This window comes from Suricata suricatta, chromosome 8 (assembly GCF_006229205.1).
Source record: "Suricata suricatta isolate VVHF042 chromosome 8, meerkat_22Aug2017_6uvM2_HiC, whole genome shotgun sequence".
NCBI lineage: Eukaryota > Metazoa > Chordata > Mammalia > Carnivora > Herpestidae > Suricata > Suricata suricatta.
Window position 1 is genome coordinate 114,955,113 of NC_043707.1, and position 18,935 is coordinate 114,974,047.

Consider the following 18,935-nt stretch of genomic DNA (forward strand, 5'->3'; position numbering starts at 1 on the left):
GGCTTTACCCTAGGTAAGGGAGACAGAGTTGGAAGACAGGGTACGTATGTAGTAGATTTTTTTAAAAATCAAGCTACATAAAAACAGATTAAAATGGGTAGCAGGAAATTTAACTTGTGAAAATCCTACATTTAGGTTAAAAGCAATATACAAGTAGAGAATAAAAGCAACTGTTTAAGGGATATTATACAGCTTACAAATACCAAAGTGACAGATTCAAAAGTCTATATGGTAAGAAAGTATTTTTTAACATATTTCGTAAACACACATACACACACACACAAGATACAGTAGAATACTGTTATATAAAATTTAAAATCATATGTATATATATATATATGTATAGGTATACAAATTCGATAGGAAGGTCATGATAGTTCATGACAGTAGCTGCATCAGAAGGCAGGAATGGAACTAGGACTGAAGATATAAAGGAACATCAAATTTAATAAGTAAAATTTAATAAGTGGGTCTCTACGTCACAGAAAGTGGTATTCCCAATCTTCTATCTACCACCAGATCACACTTGGTATATTGTGTCCTGTGCTGGAGACCACATGTTTAGAGAAGTCGAGAATGGAGAAGGTCTTGAAAACCTGTCCTAAATGTGATACAGTTAAGGTTAACAAGACTTCTTTAGCCAGAAGTACAATGCTGAGAGTTGACCCTAGGACTCCCTCATCCATCCCTATTTACCAATTTATACACCTCCACAGCCACCTCTTTTCCCTCTGTCTCAGTAGAAAGGATACCTTTTCCTGTGCTCTGGATCCCATCCCTTTATAGACATTTAGGGACTTTGCTCTGTTTCCTTTCTAGATTCTCAGAGTTCTACTTTCAGCCTCTGTTCACTATTTACATTCTCCCTGGAAAATCTCATCCACTGCTATACCTTCCGACTCCCAGGTTTAATCTTTAGCCTAGAATCAAATATCCAACTAGGTACCACTGACCCAGGTATATAAGCCATATGCTTGCTTACCCCTTGTATCCGGGGATCACTCAGAGAATGGGATGTCTGATGAACTGGCTCCCCATTCTGAGATTCTAGGTTTATTAGTTCTGTACTCCAAAATATCCAAAATAATGGATTGTTTCTCAAAAAAACTGGACATGGGAATAAGTGAGAAGCACACAAAGAATATATCTTTCAATAAGGTGACACAAAGGCAGAGAACTGGGAGCCTTTCCAATATTGCTAAGGGCCAACTCTTCAATGCTAGGCCAAGGCTAGGAATGGCCTGACCTAAATGGTACTAAAGTCCCAAAAACCCTGGAAAGGGGACAAGAGGAACTCATTTAAAAGAAACTAAGTGTGATGATAGTAGTTGTGTATTTGTGAGAGGAGGGGGAGAAGGACAGGCAGGGCAGGTAAGTCCCCACATTCATCACATGCTACTGTAACTAATTCCTATTAAAATCCCAAAGCCAGCTGAACCTGCCAGGCCACAAAGCTCTATTATCCTTGTCAATGCCCAAAGTGGTCAGCTCCACCAGCTCTTCCTCAGCCCAGGAGTGCACTGACCCTATACTGGATCCAGAGTGAATAAGAAGCCACCACTTCAAAAGAATGCAGGCACTAATAAACTGTATACTTTAAATGGGTTAATTTTGTGGTATTTGAAATATCTCATTAATAATAAGACTGCAGGGGAAGGGTCAGTTACTTCTTTACTATTCATTCATTCACTCAAGACCATTACTCCCCTAACATGTTCCTTTAAACCATTTGGCTATGTCATTTTCTTCACTGCTGTCATCTATTCCTAGCCTCTCAGCCACAGGAACTAAGAGGCCCTTACAACTCATGTTCATTCCATTCAGGTTACTTGGACCTGAATGAAAAATTCTGTGTATAGAAGAGAACAGCTCAGAAAACCAGCAGAGCTTTTGTTTCCAATGAGGAATACAAGCTTTGAAACCTCGTATCTGATTTGATCCCAACTCTGACACTTTCTTGATATGCAAACCTTGTACCTTTGAGCCTCAGTTTCCTGAAAATGGAAATACTACCACCTACTCACTATAAAGATGAAATGAGAAAACATAAAATTAGGTATGATGTTGGTACAACATTATAGTCATCACTACTATTATTTACTACCAATGTTAATAATTATAACAATAAAATAATTCAGGACCCCCTCAAGAGATTCACACCCTGAAATCATCTCTGACACAGATACAGCTCTGCAAGAAGACTTCTGACCACAGATGGACAGAAAAGGAACAGTTAAAGTTTGAACCAGAAAGCACAGGGAAGCCGGGTCAAGAGTCAGGGTCAAGAGTCAGAAAGAGGGGACTACAGATCAAATCTTGGGCCCTTGTGGGTAGGGGAAGGTAGGCAGCTCTAGGGTCCTTCCCACCCTTCCACCCATATACCCAACCCTCCTTACTTGAGCACCTCTTCTCGACACTGTTTTTGGGGTGCGAAGCAGGCGATGGCCCAGACTTTGATCTCAATCCCATTGTAGAACTGTTTCCCCCGCATGTCCCAGACACCCTGATTAGGTGTGGCAATGGCCCGGTTCTGGGGATAGGCAGAGGGGGCGGCCAGGTGAGCCTCAGTAGAGCCAGGTGTGTAGGGGAGCAAAAGCCCCTGGCAATATAACCCAACTCCCCCCACCATATGCCCCAGAGATGTTGTCTGGCCCTGACCCTGCTCACCCGGCCGCCGTACTGCAAGATGGGCGCCGGCAGCACTCGCCCTGTCACCTCCGTCATGTCATCCTTCACTTTGATCCCAAATTCCTGAATGTAGGGATCTAGGTTGTAGCTGGCATTCTTCATCTGTAAGACAAAAGAAGGGGATCTCAGGAGAGCAGCAGCTGGGCAATACTGCTCACCCTCTGGGTCCCAAGGAGAAAGCCCTGAAGAGCAGCTGGGGCTGGCAAGTAATAGCCCTAAAAAAGGGGGGAAAGTGGAAAATGAAGTATGTGGGAGTGGATAACACAGGGAAGTAATACAGGAGGGAGAAAGAAATAGGAAGCCAAGTAGCTACAGGGTCAAGAAACAAGAGCAATCCTATGGAATCCCAGGCAACAAATCCAGACTTGTGTTCTCCTAAGGATCCTGCCAAGGCAGAAAAGCATCTATGCTACCAGGGGCCCCAATGACTGAGCAACCAAGCATACATTTCTCTGCAGCCCTACTGACCAGGCGGCTAATTTCCTCCTGTCTGTCTGGGGCCGACCTAGCTGTAGCCTTTATCATGGTCGAAGTCTGGTTGTCGGTCAACTTCTTAATGCAGCGCTGCCCAGCCACAATGTTACAGACCTGAGGAAACGAGAAGGATAGGTAGCTCTGGCTTGAGTACAGTTCACCCTGTACCCAGACCCCCACAATAAGGGAAGAGACCTTGGCTGTCAGCCCTGAGAAGGGGACTGCAAAATCCCTCGTGCAGAGACAGGTAAGTTAGAAAATATTCACTTGCAATATAAAGGCAATATAGCCACTCTGTCATTAAGAGATTGGGATCCAGAGCCAGATCTGGGCCCAGGTCTCATGTTAATTGGGGATATCAGGCTGTTTGGAGACTAAATAAAATAAAGCACGCAGAGGACTGAGTACAATTCTGGAACACAGTAAACACTCAGTAAACTCTAGCATAAATTATTATTTACCAAATGACCCAGTACAGAACTCTTCTGAATACTAAAAAACTCAATATAAACAAACTGGATTCCTAAGGTAGCAGACAGGTCTCCAATGGTGACAGGCAGTCAACTGCTCCCTTGCAACTCATCAAAAGAACGAGGGATGATTCTTAATGCTTGAGCCCCAGCCTACAGATGATCACTGAGCTCCTGGATTACAGAAATCACTGTCTCAGTTGGCTGACAGCATCCTCTGTTGGTGTGAGGAACATTCTGCCATGGGTTCCTCTGTTTGGGGCCCAAGAGAACACAGTGGAGATCAGAAAAGACTTTCTAGGGGCGCCTAAGTGGCTCAGCCGGTTAAGCATCCAGCTTCAGCTCAGGTCATGATCTCACGGTTCATGGGTTCAAGCCCCATGTCGAGCTCTGTGCTGACAGCTAGCTCAGAGCCTGGAGCCTGCTTCGGATTCTGTGTCTCCCTCTCTCTCTGACCCTCCCCTGCTCATGCTGTCTCTCTCTCAAAATTAAATAAAACATTAAAAAAAAAAGACTTTCTAGTAATGTGAAAGACTTCCATTCCCCAATATACTATATTCAGGATGCCATGAACAGGAAGCCTTTTTAGAGAGTAGAGAGAGCCAACAGATTGGGAAGATCTGAATCTGAAGCCCAGCTTTGCCATTTCTAGGTGATACCACCTTGGGCAGGTCTCTTTAACTACTCTGAGATTATGCTTCTTTAATTTCAGTCATGGGATAAAACATAAGCTAAGGGGATTTTTGTGAGGATTTAGACAAAATGAAATATATCACTGGTTCCCAAAGGGTCAACACTATTTAAGTACTGGTTTTCCTTCTAATTTCCAAAGTTCATGTTGAACAATGGTAGAGAAAACCAGGATAAAATCACCTGCCTTTAAATTCCATATCCCAAAGAATACAAAATTAGTCAATTCGATTAAATAAAAATCCAGAATTGTTGAATTGTTAAAAATTGTGAGGTCACGCTCTTAAAAGCACCTCCAGGTTGTAGCATTCTTAACAGATGTGGATGAAACAGATGTGGAGAAATTGAAACGCTTGTGCATTGCTGGTGGGATGTAAAATGGTACAGTCACTATAGAAAACAGGATGGTGATTCCTCAAAAAATTAAACACAGAATTACCATGATTCAGTAAATCTACTTCTGAGTATATACGCAAAAGAAGTGAAAGCAGGGACTAGAATAAATACTGTACACCAATATTCACAGCAGCATTTTTCATAATAGCTAAAAAAGTGGAAACAACCTAAGTGTCCATCAATGAATGAACGGATTTGAAAAAAAAGTGGTATATACATACGACAGAACATTATTCAGCCTTAAAAAGGAAGAAAATTCTGACACGTGCTACAATATAATGAACCTTGAAGGCATTATGCTAAGTGAATATGCCAGTCAAAAAAAGCCACATATAATTCCCTTCATATGAAATGTCCATAATAGACAAATGCACAAAGACAGAAATAGATTAGTGGTTACTAGGGGCTGGTTGATAAGAGAGTAGGAATGTAAGGGACTGCTAATGGGTATTGGTTTTCTTCTGGGGATGATGAAACTGTTTTATAATCAGATAATGGTGATGGTTATACAATTCTGAATATACTAAAAACCACTGAATTGTACACTTGAAGAGGGTAAATTTTATGGTATATGAATTATATCTTGATAAAGTTAGTCTTTAAAAAATTAAAAAAAAATCCCATGTGGCCATAAAAGCCTACAGGAGTAGACCCTGTATCTCTCTCCGAAATCATCCCTTACTTCTTTTCCCCTCATATACCACATGCCAGCCATTATGGCCTTCTATCTATTTCTCAAAAAATCCAAGTTCCCTGCTGCTTTAGATCCTTTGTACTTATTATTTATCTACTGCCTAAAAGGTTCTTCCCTCAGGTTTTTACAAGGTTGCTTCTATCTCATAATTTAGGACTCAAATATCTTCTAAAAGAGGACCTCCCTGACCATAATAACTAAAGTGGCTCTCCAACCCCCTCCTCCCTTACCTCTATCCCCTTGATCTGTTTTATTATTCTTATACCACTTACCACCATCTGAAACTATCTTATTTATCAATTTATTGTCTATTTCCCCCTTCTAGAACGTAAGCTCCATGACAGCAGGGACCTTGTCTGTCTTGTTAATCTCTATATTTCCAGCACCTAAAAGAGCATATGACACATAGTAGGAGCTCAATAAATATGTGTTAAATAAACAAACAACAATAAGAATAAAAATATACATTATTGTATAAATTATTCACCTTGGAAACTAATGTTTAAACAAAAGTAATGTTAATTTGCTAACAATATAAGTAACATAATTTAGCTTGCAGTAGCTAGCCTAAGCTGAGATTGTCCCTGAAGACTCCCATTTACACCTCAAAAGAACATACTGCTTTCCTCCCACTTTCCATGCATCATCAGCTATTAACTAAAGTCAAAGTTCTTGGGCTTGGGGATCTCATCTCCTCTCAGCCTAATTCCCTCTGGTTAGTTCTAAAAGCCTAGGGGCACCTGGGTCGCTAAGTCAGTCAAGCGTCTGACTTCAGTTCGGTAGTCACGATCTTGCGGTTCATGGGTTCAAGCCCTGCATCAGGCTCTCTGCTGACAGCTCAGACCCTGTAGCCTGCTTCCAATTGTGTCTCTCTCTCTTTCTGCCCCTCCCTCACTTGCCCTGTCTGTTTCTCAAAAATGAATAAACATTAAAAATTTCTTTTTCAAATCCTAGAAGCTCATAGAAGCCTTGAGTTTTGGGCCCAGCTATCTGACTCCTGCTATGGGAACAGAGTAAGATGTCATTCTAGGTTAGTGCTTCTCCAATTTTAATGTTCATATGAGTCCTCTTTGGGTTCTGTTAAAAGACAGATTTTGATTCAATAGTTCTAGGTGGAACCTGAGATTCTGCATTTCAAACAAGCTCCCACCCAAATAATACCGATGTTGTTGCTCTACAGACAAGATTTTGAGTAGTACTAAACAATCAAGTAGTCAGCAGTAATTTCTCCACAGACATTTTGGCTAGTGTGTATATACCAAATCAAATACAGCCCAATGGCCCTGCATTTGTATTCCATGACTTAAAAAGCATTAGTAGTGTTTAATCGCAGGATTTCAAAGGTCTGCTGAAGCATAAAAATATGATCAATCTTGGGACTAAAACTTTTTCAAAAGGAATGCACTGATCATCACATTGATAACATGAACAGGATTCGTGTTATAGGTAATGTGTATCTCCATTTTCTGCAAAATAAGGTATACTTATATCTCTAGGTCATTTAGGATCCCCAGCTCCAGAAAGGGTAAGATAAATTAAAAGGACATGAATGTGGGTATCTGAAATCTCTGTCCTGAATGAACTAATTATTTATTAAATGGTAAATACAGCTTTTACCTCTCCCTGGCAGACCTAAAAGAACATGAGAGCAGGATGGGGCATAACAAAAGAACTTAGCAGGTAAGAATGAGGCCTACATTTCACAGAATGACCTCACACCTCTCCGAATGTCAATTTTCCTAACTTTAAAATGAGGAGAGACTCCAAATGGAAGAACAGAGCTCCAATGATTAGTGTGCAGATGTAATGCTTGTTCTCCAGCCCAGCCGTTACTTGGCAGCCTCACCTCTAGGGGCAGGTAGGTATGCTTTTGTTCCTGGCCAACTTGCAGACAGGGCAGGTGGGGATACTTGAGCTGAAGGTTATATTTCTGCTTGAAATACTGTGCCACTGTGCACTCCACAGTCTGTCCACTCTCCAGCTGCAAGGGAAACCTGTTTGGGGGAAGGGAAGAAGCTGTCAGGGCCCAGCATTTAATCCTACCTCTTTAGACTTACAACCACGGGAAGTCCCAGACTTGGTATCATCCTATCCAGCCTCTTTAAGCACTGCCACTGATGGAATAGTAGGCAATACAGGGCTCCCAGAGTGAAGTCAAAGATTTGAGAGGCAAGTTCCACAACAGTCAAGACCATATCTGAATCATTTGCATTTCTAGTACTAAGCATAAAGCCCACCACCCAGCAGGTACTCACAGACCAGTAGTCTAAGGTCAAGAAGTTGGATGGCATGAGCCCAAGAGCCTAGCTTTCTTTTTCAGGTAGAAGAATAAGTTGAGAGAGATCCTAACATTTACAGAACTGAGGCAGCAGTCAGGGGAAGACTCCTGCTCTATAATAAAAGCCCAAGAAGGAAAGGTGGAGACCAAGAAGGTAAAAATGGTAAGGAGAATATCAAGGATCTGGGAAGGTTGGAGGAGGGATACCAAACTCCCATATCTTCAAAAACAGGGCTCATCCTCAGGGCCAGTGGGGGAGGGCATAGGAAGTGAAAGGAGCATGCTGAAATATCAGCCCTCTTCCACCAATGGTATGGCTTAGCAGCGGGTCAACTCACGTCTGATGACTGGCAGGGCGGCGGGTAACATTACACACACGGTATTTCCTCTTCATCTGTCCACAGTGTGTCACTTCCACCTTCAGGCCTGGGATACACACACTGCCGGTCAGGGTTGGAAAGGGCTGCTCATGCAACCAGGCTTAGCCTCTCCCCTGAACATATCCCAAGGGGGTTTCTTTTTGGGACTAAAGAGAAAGTTGTACTGTTTCCGTTCCCTGCATAATAGGTCCTCACCTTTGATCTCCTTGGTGAAGCGCACACGCTGAGAGTCCGTGAGGGGTTTGGGCTGCTCATCTATGTTCCTGATGTCCAGCACCTCACACATGAACTCAATCACCGGCTGTGCCTTATAGAAGGCAGTGGCTGAGACTATGGGGACAGGGTGAGCACAGCTCAACTTAGGTTCAATCTTTCAGTATAAATGGAGGTACTGCTCTTTACACCCTCTTCCTTATAGGGTATTGGGATGGAGGAGGGGTCCCAGGGCTTTAGGGATTAGACTAGGAGTGTGGTTGCAGAGCTGGGAGGGATGAGGCTGGGAGTGTGGTCACTGGACTCAGGGTGCCCCTGGTTCCATAGCTGTCCCCACTCACCATCAATGTTGAGCATCATCTTCCACATGGCAGGGCGCACAGACTGGTGAAAGCCGAACCAGACCTCGCGCCCACCCCCCAGCGGGTGGTAGTAGCCCTCAGGCGGTGAGAAGAAGGAGCGGCCCACGGGGGTGTACCTGGCAGGGACAGGCAGAGAACTGGTCCCTCGGGCACAGGCCCCCACCCTGTGAGGCATCCTGGGCACGGAGGAGCCCTGGCCTGGAAGGCAGGACACCAGGGCTTTAATTCCAGCTCTGATCCTTTACTAGTTGTTATGACTGACCTTGTGCAAGTCTCTATCCTTTCTCTGTCCTGCAGGGACAGATGGGGTGGAGGTCCAAAGATATCTAAAAGGGACAGGGCCAAGGCTTTAAACCACCTAAACGTATATGCGTACCACTTGGCATATGGTAGGGCTTCAAAGAATGTTTTATTTGAAAGGCATACTGTGGGACCTTAGTAAGTGCTCATTACCCACCCACCCACCCCACATAGCAGTTCTGCCACCACTAACTAGCCCAGATACGAACTACACCCAGTACCTCATGGATGCCAGGTGCCTCATGGCCACATCCAGGGCTTGCACAGACTCCAAGGGAACAGGGATCTGGCCACTGACCAGGGCCTCATGCAGCATGCGCCAGCTGACAATAGCTAGCCACTTGATGGAGACCTTGAAGATTCGATCCTTCCCTTCCCCAGGGATTGTCACCTCAAAGTCAACCTTCAAAATAAAGAAATGAAGGATTGCCAATGCTTTCCCACAATCCAACATTCCTTGTGTTGCCCCAACTGTCCTCAGCCACAAAGGTCTGCCAAAAATCTGCTCCTTAACCCGATAGGGGCTCACAGTGAAGATTTCAGAGGAAATTCAGCCCTTTAGTGTCTACCTTTAGTTAGCCACCTTAGTTCAGTGCTTCGGTCCCTCTCAACCACACATAGCAGGAAGTCTTTTAGGTATATTTTAAGTCTAATCTCAGTCTGTTTGGGCAAGGACAGACATACAGTAAGCTAAATAAACATCAGCATCTACCCATCTGTCAGCCTAATACACACTTTCTCATCATAAAAGAAAAAAAGGATTTCTGGACTGCCAGACAATAATAGGCTTAAATGAGTTCTGCCCCACCCCAGACCCCTGACACGGGTCTAGCCTGACTCCCACCTTACCCGTTCATTGCCAATGGGCAGTGCTGTGACGGTGTAAATGTTCTTCTTTCCATCATACACAGGCTTGCGATCACCAAAGATCTGAGGCTTGAAATGCTGGACCATGTATTCCACCACTTCCCTGTGGGGTATAGGAGCAGCATGTAGAAGCCGAGAGACTACTACTTCGAGCTCTTGGAAGTAATTCAACATTCAGGTAATGTCCATCCAATCCTAACAGCTACTCTAATCTCATCTACTCTATAGTGGTGCTTCTCAAACATGGACATTCATATGAATCACCTGGAGATTTTAGTAAAATGCAGATTCTAATTCAGGTCTAGAGCAAAGCCTGAAATTCTACAGTTCTAACAAGCTATCAAGGGATGCTTCTGGTTCTCAGATCACCAAGACTATAAAGAATCTAAAAGAGTAGGTATGAGTGCCTTCTGAGCAGAGAAGGAGGCAGAGGAGAAAAGGGGTTACTCCCAGGGTCTAACTAGAATCAGGAACAGAATCCAGACAGCTCCAATCCCTGAGCTGACACATATAAAAGGTAGATGAGGGGTGCCTGGGTGGCTCAGTTGGTTAAGTGTCTGACTTCAGCTCAGGTCATGATCTCGCAGTTCCTGAGTTCAAGTCCCATGTCGGGCTCTGTACTGACTGCTCGGAGCCTGGAGTCTGTTTCAGATTCTATGACTACTTCTTTCTCTGCCTCTCCCACACTCATGTTTTGTCTCTGTCTCTCAAAAAATAAATAAACATTAAAAAAAAAGGCAGATGAGGAAGAGATCTGAATCAGAATAGGAATAAACTATGGAAGGGGCGCCTGGGTGGCTCAGTCGGTTAAGCCTCCGACTTCGGCTCAGGTCAGATCTCACGTTCGTGGGTTCGAGCCCCACGTCAGGCTCTGTGCTAACAGCTAGCTCAGAGCCTGGAGCCTGCTTCCGCTTCTGTGTCTCCTTCTCTCTCTGCCCCTCCCCCTCGCATGCTCTCTCTCTGTATTAAAAATAAATAAAACATTAAAAAAATTTAAAAAAAAAAAGGAATAAACTATGGAAGAAGAACCCATCACTTTCATCTCTCTGAAGCCCTTAGTCCTACCACCCCGCTATCACCTCATTATCATCTTTCTTGATTTTACTTCCTGTCCTCTGCCACTAAGATTACAGAATGTCCATCTATCCTTCAAAATACCATCCATCCAACTATCTGACCTCTTCACTTTCTGAACCAAAGCTCTTGAATACTACTGATAAAAAGACTCAAACTATACATTGTAAGCAACTATAAGCACATGGTTTCAATCCCAATTAGGTTTTACTGCTATCAAGCAATCTCTTTAATGTCCCTGATCACTTCCATCCCTTACAGACTGCCAAACTTTCTCCTCTACCCTCTAACCCCAAAACCCTTTCCTACCTCCAATCAAAAAGCAACACTAAGGGCACCTGGGTGGCTCAGTTGGTTAAGCATCCGACTTCGGCTCAGGTAATGATTTCACAGTTTGTGGGTTCAAGCTCCACATGGGGCTCTGTGCTGACAGCACAGAGGCTGCCTCAGATCCTATGTCTCCCTCTCTCTTTGCCACCCCCCAAGCTTGTGCTCTCTCTCTCTCTCAAAAACATTTAAAAAAAAAAAAAAGCAACTCTTATTACTAAAAAGTGTAGCACAAAATAGGCAAGGCTACCTTCAAGTTCCCAGACATATAAATAAACATATTTACATATGCACAACTCTTTTCCTATTTTTCCTCTCACACTTGAAATGTCCCTTCCATATATAATTTTTAAACATCTGAAAATATGTTCAACTTCACTCATTAGAGAAACACAATTTAAAATTAGACCAAGACTGGAGCACCTTACTGGCTCAGGCGGTAGAAGATGCAACTGACTCTTGATCTCAAGGTTGTGAGTTCAAGCCTCACGTGGGCAAGGAGATTACTTAAAAAAATTTTTTAGAAAATAAAATTAGACCGAGATATAATTTTCTACTTATCATAATTCCAAAGGTCAAAAAATCCAATATACTGGATTGGTGCTGTTATGGGAAGAGGCACTCTGATACTTTGATGATGGGAGTATAAATTGGTACAACTTACACTAAAAAAATTGGTAATATCTCAAAAATTTTTTTCTTTTTTAAGTTTATGTATTTAATTTGGGGAGGGGGAGGGCAGAGAGAGGGAGAGTAAGAGAATCCCAAGCAGGCTCTGCACTGTCAGCACACAGCCCAAGGTGGGGCTCAAATCCATCTGAGTTGAAATCAAGTCTCAAATGCTAACCGACTGAGCTACCTAGGTGCCCCTCAACTTTTTTTTTTTTTTAAGGTTTATTTTTGAGAGAGAGACAGCATGTGTGGGGCAAGGGCAGAGAGAGAGAGAGAGATAGAGAGAGAGAGACACAGACACAGACACAGACACACACACACACACAGAATCCGAAGCAGGCTCCAGGCTCTGAGCTGTCAGCACAGAGTCCGAAGCGGGGCTCAAACTCACAAACTGTCAGTTCATGACCAGAGCTGAACTTGGACACTTAACTGACTGAGCCACCTAGTGTCCCTCAAAAATTTTCAAAGTATTATGCCACTAATTCTACTCTTAGAAATTTATCCTATAGATACACTCATATTTGAATGTAAAAAAAAATCTCTATTTAATAATATTTGACAATTTCACTTTTGTAGCAAAAGTTTAGGCTAAACCTAAATGTTCCTCAACAGATTTATCAAGTAAGTTATAATATATCCATTCAATGGAATATCTATGATGCTATGCAAAAGGCAGATATGCATGTACTGATGTATACTGTTCGGTGGAAAAAAGCAAGGTGCAGAACAAGGCATATAGGATTCTATATTTTGTGCATTTAAAAAAATGTTCTATATACACATATGCTTGCATACGCATACAAAAAATATATGGAAACATACTCAAGAATGGTGACAATGAATGCCCCTAGGGAAAGGGTCTCAGGGACTAGAGACCAGGGTATAACAGGAGAGATTTTTTTACTGCTTTCTTTTTGTAATATTTTAACTTGGTTTTTACTTTGTACATATATAGTTTTCAAATAATAATGAAATTAGTTAATTTGATAAAGAAATACTGCTTCTTCTAAGGCAACTATGTATCCTGTAATGTCTTCCTGACTTAGCAATGAATGGAACTTATTCCTCTCCTCTCTGTCCTCTACCTTTTAACCTCTTTCTCTGACTTCATTTCCTCAGTTTATAAGCATATCCATGTCTCATTCTTAAAAACTTTTTATTCATTCATTTTAACAAACACTGCAATGTGCAACACATTGCAGTTGACCCCTATAAATCCTCTCTAACCAAAATATTCTCTCTCCCCATGCTTCACTGTCAAGCTGTCTAGAAAAAGTGATCTGCTCTTGCTATCCCTACCACATTACTTTCCACTTATTCCCCAACTGACTGTAGATTACTAACCCAACTATTCTGCTAAAACTGCTCTACAAAAGGCACCAATTATCTCCGAATAGCCAAATTCAATGATATTTTTCAATGTTTTCCTTACCTGGAATCTCCTCCTCAAAAACTTCCTTGAATCTGGTAATATCATACTCCACCAGTTTTCTGGATCCTCTCAAGATTCTTAGACTCAGAAGAGTAAAGACTCCTGGACTTAGTGGCTTATATGTGTATCACTTACCGGTTGACTCTGCGAGGACACTTATCCGGCTTGATATCCACCTCGTAGTGGTAGACGTCAATCTTAGGGATATCCACCTCAAAGTAATTGGCCAGAAGCTTGATTGGTTTCCCCACAGTGCCAATGCCAGGCCGGCGAGGTGCCTGGAACACCTGCTGCAGGGGGGGCAGGTAGGCGCCCGCAGCTACAAGACAAAGAGGCTGATGAGGGTAGAGTCTGGGTAGAGTCTCCTTACCATTCTGATCAGAGAAGGCCCAGAGCCTCCCAGAAGAGGAACAGGAAAGTATAGGGAAAGCTTCTTTCTGGTCTACCCAACCCAACTGAAGGGTTCCAGTGGCTCAGGCAATCCACGTTCATTTCTTTTTTTAATGTTTCTTTATTTTTGAGAGAGACAGGGGAGGAGCAGAGAGAAAAGGAGACAGAAGATCTGAAGTAAGTTCTACGCTGCTAGAATGGGGGGCTCGAATTCACAAAGCGTTAGATCATGACCTGAGCTGAAGTTGGACGCTTAACCAACTAGGCCACCACCAGATGCCTCTCCATGTTCATTTTTTTTTTAAACCCCTTTCCAGTTAGGAAAATTATCTTCGTCATCTACCTTAAATTCATCAAGTGAATATTTAATATGTTCCTATTATATGTCAAGTAGAGAGGCTAAATCTGGCTCCCCAAAATAAAACTTTCTTCCTTATTTTAGATGAAGACATCTGCCTTCACCAGGTATCTAGTAGATGAAGAATTCTTGTCTTCTCTGCCAGTCAGATGCTTTCTTCACTCATCACCTTCCTGAACATGAAAAAGCAACATCTTAATGCTCCTGTGCAATGTAGGTGGGAGGAAGATCCCTCAGGCTAGAGGGATGTGAGGGGAGATAGTGTTTTAGAAAGGATTGAGGGCAGGCCACTGAATGGCTGAGGTTGGAGAGACAGAAAAGCAGGAAAGGCTTTAAAAAAACAGAGTTTGGAGACAAAGGAAAGGAGAGAGGCTGAAACAAGGAGCTGACAAAGAGGCCACAACTGGAAGTCAGAACAGAAAGATGCTTGATCTAGGAAGGCTGGAGTTAGAGCCTGGGCAACATATAGGTTAGAGTTGGGAGCTTGAGTAAGAAGCAAGGCTGCAATTGGGGAGACAATGAATAAAGAAGTTTAAAAGAAGAAAAAGCTAGGGAATGAAAACCAGCAGAACACAGGAGAATGAGGCAAGAGCAGGCTAGAGTAGAGGACTTGGGAAGGAGAAGTGGCCATTAGCATGCTAGAGAAGAATGAACTACTTCTTCCAGGAAGGGGAATACAAGGTGCTCTCCACAGCCATACCTCCTCCACACAGAGGGCCCAGAGAGTAGCAGAAGGGATGAATTTCAAAATAGAGAAGGCCCTTTGGGAAAAGGATAGGGCAAGGCCAGCTCCCACTACTTTTCCTCTCTTCCCACCAAGCTAGGTTGCTGCCCCTGGTTTTATTTTCTAGCTTGAGGGGAAAGGGAGTAAAAAGGGAAACCATCTAAGAGAAGCCTTTGTCCTTAGCTACTATTGTCCTTGCCATTAGAGGACCAGCCCAGGTGGGAGGAGAAAGGGATAAACTAGCCCAGAACCTCCCAACACCAGAGCTCTGCTTTCATAGTTGGCCAGGCTGGGGGGATGGGGCATATCCTCAGCTGGGGGTCAGGAAGAGGTCAGAACCATTCACGGGAGGGGCATGATTCCCAGAGCTAAGCTGCTGTGTCTCCTCACCACCTGTCAAGCCCAGCCCCACTCAGCAGACAGGGAAACAGAGAAATGGAGGCTCAGCCTGTGGGGGGGAGTGGGGGGACGGGGGAGAAAAGGCCTTCAAGGACTCAGCTACATGGGGAAATGAAAGCCTAACTACTAACTAGCACCTGGGTGCCTATCCCTGAAGGAGCCAGACAGAAATTGCACACAAGCAATAGACAGATGCACATACATAGTAAGGCACATTCGTGTCATACAAACCTACACACTTACACCTAGATAGTTTACCTTTATAGGCATGCCCCTCACCACCCTAGATTGTGAGTCAAGAGCAGGAACTGTATCTTGCCTCCTTAGCATATAGGAGGTGTTCAACATACAGGCATTAAATGAATGAACAAACAGATCCTCAGACACACCGCAAAGAATACACAAGCATACAAAGCACACAAACACAAAACACCTGCAAACTTCTCAAAAACAATTATAAACCCTGCATAACATAAACATCCTGGTGGATGTAAGAGACACCCTTGCCCTCTTCAAGTGTTCACATTCCATTCACCTCCATAGCCTCCCGGGCTGAATAATCATTCGTGAAGTCTTGGGAAAAAGAAGTCTCCTAGAGTTGGGGACTGGGTAGAAATGATGGGGGATGGGAAAAACACTCTAGCCTCAAAGGCCTCTTTCCCAGAAATAGGACTACACACCAAATTCTGCCTTAGGCGCCCTCCACTCCAAGCAGGCTTTGGGAAAACAGGAGAACCCCCACCTTCCCTTTCATCCCCAAACTACAGAAGCAGAAGGGAGAACCTTTCTCCCATCCCATCCCCCTTCAAGCCTTAGAGCTGTACAAAGTCCTCCCCTCACCCCACCCTGCTCCCAGTTTTAGTCTGAGAAAGGGAGACACTTCCCTTCAAACCCAGACAGGGACAGACGGCCACTTTGTGATGCAGATGAGGGCCCCAGCACGGAGGACAAAGCTCGGGCCTTGGGGAAAAGGGGCGGGGCCCTTCCTTGCAGACAAAAGCAAGGAGGGAGGGGCCATGAAAAGGACACTCCTCCTCCCCCAATCCCAAGCAGCCCTGAGAAGGAAAAGTAACGGAGCTGAAAGGCCTGGCTAAGAGATTCCTTCCCAGTAGTTCTGAGGCCCACATACCTCCTAAGGAGCCAGGCTGCTTATTCAAAACACAAACTCATCGCTGGGGTAGCTGTCTAGTAAGCAAAAATTAAGAAACCAATCCCTCAAAAAAGAAGGTGTCCACACACTAGTATACACAAATTATTAGATATCCATGTATGTGCTTAACCATTTATGTTCACACTGGAATGTAATACAGTTCAATCACTAAATATGTTACTTTGTTTCAGGACCTAGACACTCACTACTTCCACAGATAAATCAGACATTACCTCTACCCTGCTGGAGATTCCAATCCAGTATATATGAATGGAACACACCAGGACATAAGCCCAGTGAAACCAGCACCAATACCTTTAGTTTTGTGTATTGTGTCCTCCAAATTCCAAGAGAAAAGTCTGGGCCTAGGAAGCAGGCAGTTATAGGTTCCTGCCACTCACAGCTTCCAGAATGAATTCCAATTACATCTTTTGATGAGGCAAAGCCTGTCCCACTAAGCTACAGCCAACTCCAGATACCAGGCTCTAGTCCCTTCCCTAGAAGAGGCTTATCTCTTGTAACAAACAAAAAAGTCCATTTCTTCATCACCCCAGTGTCCATTAGGAATTCATCAGGATGAAATCATTAGCTGTCTGATATGAGTGCCAGCTCCCAGCAATACATCTGGACCTCTGTGACCTACTCCTACTCTAGTACACAGGTTGCCACAAATAGTCTCCAGCCTAGAAAACCAGGAGAGTTCCTAGAATGGAGAAAGAAACCTGAGGGAAGGAGGCAGTAGCTTTCTGAAGTCAGTTGCTCCCTGCACTCTACTTGAAGACCTACCTACACAGGCTTTACCAGGTTGTTTTTGTTTTGGGGAAAGTAGTCATGAAATACTTGCAGATCACTAAATAGATGACTTGAATAAGTCTGTAGGAGTGATTTCCTTGAGGAGGTTAGGATCTGGTATAAGCGAGAATGATTCTTCCACCAGAAATGAAATTCATGTCCTGAACAGAAAGTCTATTTCCACCCCTAGAGCAATTGGAAGGTGGTAGTGAGATAAGACCTAAAGGATTCCCAGATCCAGAATGCTCCTCTGATCAAAGGGTAAGAAGACCTAGGACACAGGAGGTCCCACTACCCCACAGCCCATCCTGGAGACTCTCGTGTTCTTGAGGCAACCTTACCCCAGTTTCTCCTGTTTTCATCTTTCCTCCTGATTGCTTGTAAATAAAGGGGAGTTAAGGCTACCACCTGGGACTCTCCCTCCCCCAAACAAAAGGTAAGCTTGGCAACCTTGGGTCTAATGTCATGGTCTTTACAGTTTCTGGGGAGCAGAGAGAGGAAAAAGAAAAAATACCCAGTGGGGAACAGAAGTCACAAAAATATTAAAGTATAGAAAAACATTAGGATATCACCTGAGGAGACATTTCAATGGAAAAATCATTATCTTTGGATTAAAAGAGCCCATGTCTACAAAGTATTGGACCGCAAACAAGGAAACCAGGCAGACAACCCCTTCCAGGTAAACCTGGTCTACCTTGGTCTCTCAGTAAGGGGACACCTTTCCTAAGTCTTCTCTTTCAGGGAGGACTCGGCCCCAGACTCGCCCTTGGTCCTAGTCTTTCCTCATCTCAGTGGCATAAGGCTGCACTTTGGCAGTTTCCTTCAACCCGTTCTTGGCAAATTGTGACTGAGGGTTTCCGGAATCAAGTGTAAGAGCCCCAAAGATGGGGAAGGGGATAATTTTCATTTGCACTCTGCCAGCTTAACCTTAGAAAGCATTCCTTCAGCAGGCTCCTTTTCCCAAGCCAAATCAGGCGGGGTGGGGGGTGGAGGGGCTTCGGGCAGCCACGCCCCCACCACTTCGGGCAGCCCCTAGAAGCTCCCACCTCCGCGCATGCTCAGGCGCCTCCGCTTCAGCTCCCCAGACTCAAGGGGGGGAATCCCGGGACTGGATCCCCACCCACCGCCCCCTGACCCTCGCCCCCACGTCAGGCCCGGCTGGGGCGGAGCTCATAGCCCAGCTCTGGCGCCTTCTCCCAAGAGACAGTAGCCCAGCCCAGCCTGGTTGAGCCCCCGCCCCCGCATGCAGCAGCATTGGGCCCATCTGTGTGACCCCCTCCTCTCCTGGACACCTGGAGCCCGCCCCCTGCCACCTGCCGGGCCTCTCCCTAGGCCTCCCGGGATCTCCGAGAGTCCTAACGTGCATTCAGGCCTTTCTCCCAGATTACTTCCCACCCCTAGGAGTGCATAGAGCCTCCTTTGATAAACGGCCCCAGTCTCAGGGCTTCCTTTACAAGGTTTCCCCCGGAACTGCACACAGCTACCTCCAAACTGGGCCCCCATCCCATAAGAGCCCCCTCTCCTCACTCTGGAAACCTTCCCTCACTCGGAAATCCTGCTCTTCACGCGGGAATTCCCCTGGTCCTTGGGGCACGCACCGTCCCCCACTCCCGGGGGCCCTTACCTGCTCCCGAGGGTCCCGCTTCCATCCCATATAACCGTGCGGAGGTCAGGCGGCCCGGAGACTGTGGAGTCCAGAGTGAGGGGCCTAGGTACCCAGCACTCCAGCTGCTCGGGCTTCCGGGCCGGGCTCGGCACCCCCCCCAAGCCCGGCCGCTCGCGCCGCTGCCCCCGCAGCCTCC

The 18,935-nt window shown here is 44.7% G+C and overlaps 1 protein-coding gene across 3 annotated transcripts in view; it reads right to left on the reverse strand.

The window, feature by feature from the left end:
• LOC115299756 (protein argonaute-1) overlaps positions 1–18,935 on the reverse strand; it is a 37,709-nt gene that overhangs the window by 18,529 nt on the left and 245 nt on the right. Inside the window, exons 2-12 of one of the 3 annotated variants that reach the window (XM_029949243.1) lie at positions 18,758–18,931; positions 13,456–13,639; positions 9,795–9,915; positions 9,167–9,348; positions 8,625–8,761; positions 8,266–8,400; positions 8,029–8,116; positions 7,259–7,406; positions 3,157–3,276; positions 2,659–2,790; positions 2,397–2,530 (exon numbers count right to left, since the gene is read on the reverse strand). In XM_029949243.1, coding sequence (XP_029805103.1) covers positions 2,397–2,530; positions 2,659–2,790; positions 3,157–3,276; positions 7,259–7,406; positions 8,029–8,116; positions 8,266–8,400; positions 8,625–8,761; positions 9,167–9,348; positions 9,795–9,915; positions 13,456–13,639; positions 18,758–18,782 — 1,406 coding nt within the window. In that variant the 5' untranslated portion in view covers positions 18,783–18,931. Of the gene's footprint in view, positions 1–2,396; positions 2,531–2,658; positions 2,791–3,156; positions 3,277–7,258; positions 7,407–8,028; positions 8,117–8,265; positions 8,401–8,624; positions 8,844–9,166; positions 9,349–9,794; positions 9,916–13,455; positions 13,640–18,757; positions 18,932–18,935 lie in introns of those variants that run through there. The other 2 variants (XM_029949242.1, XM_029949244.1) reach the window with 2 other exon arrangements.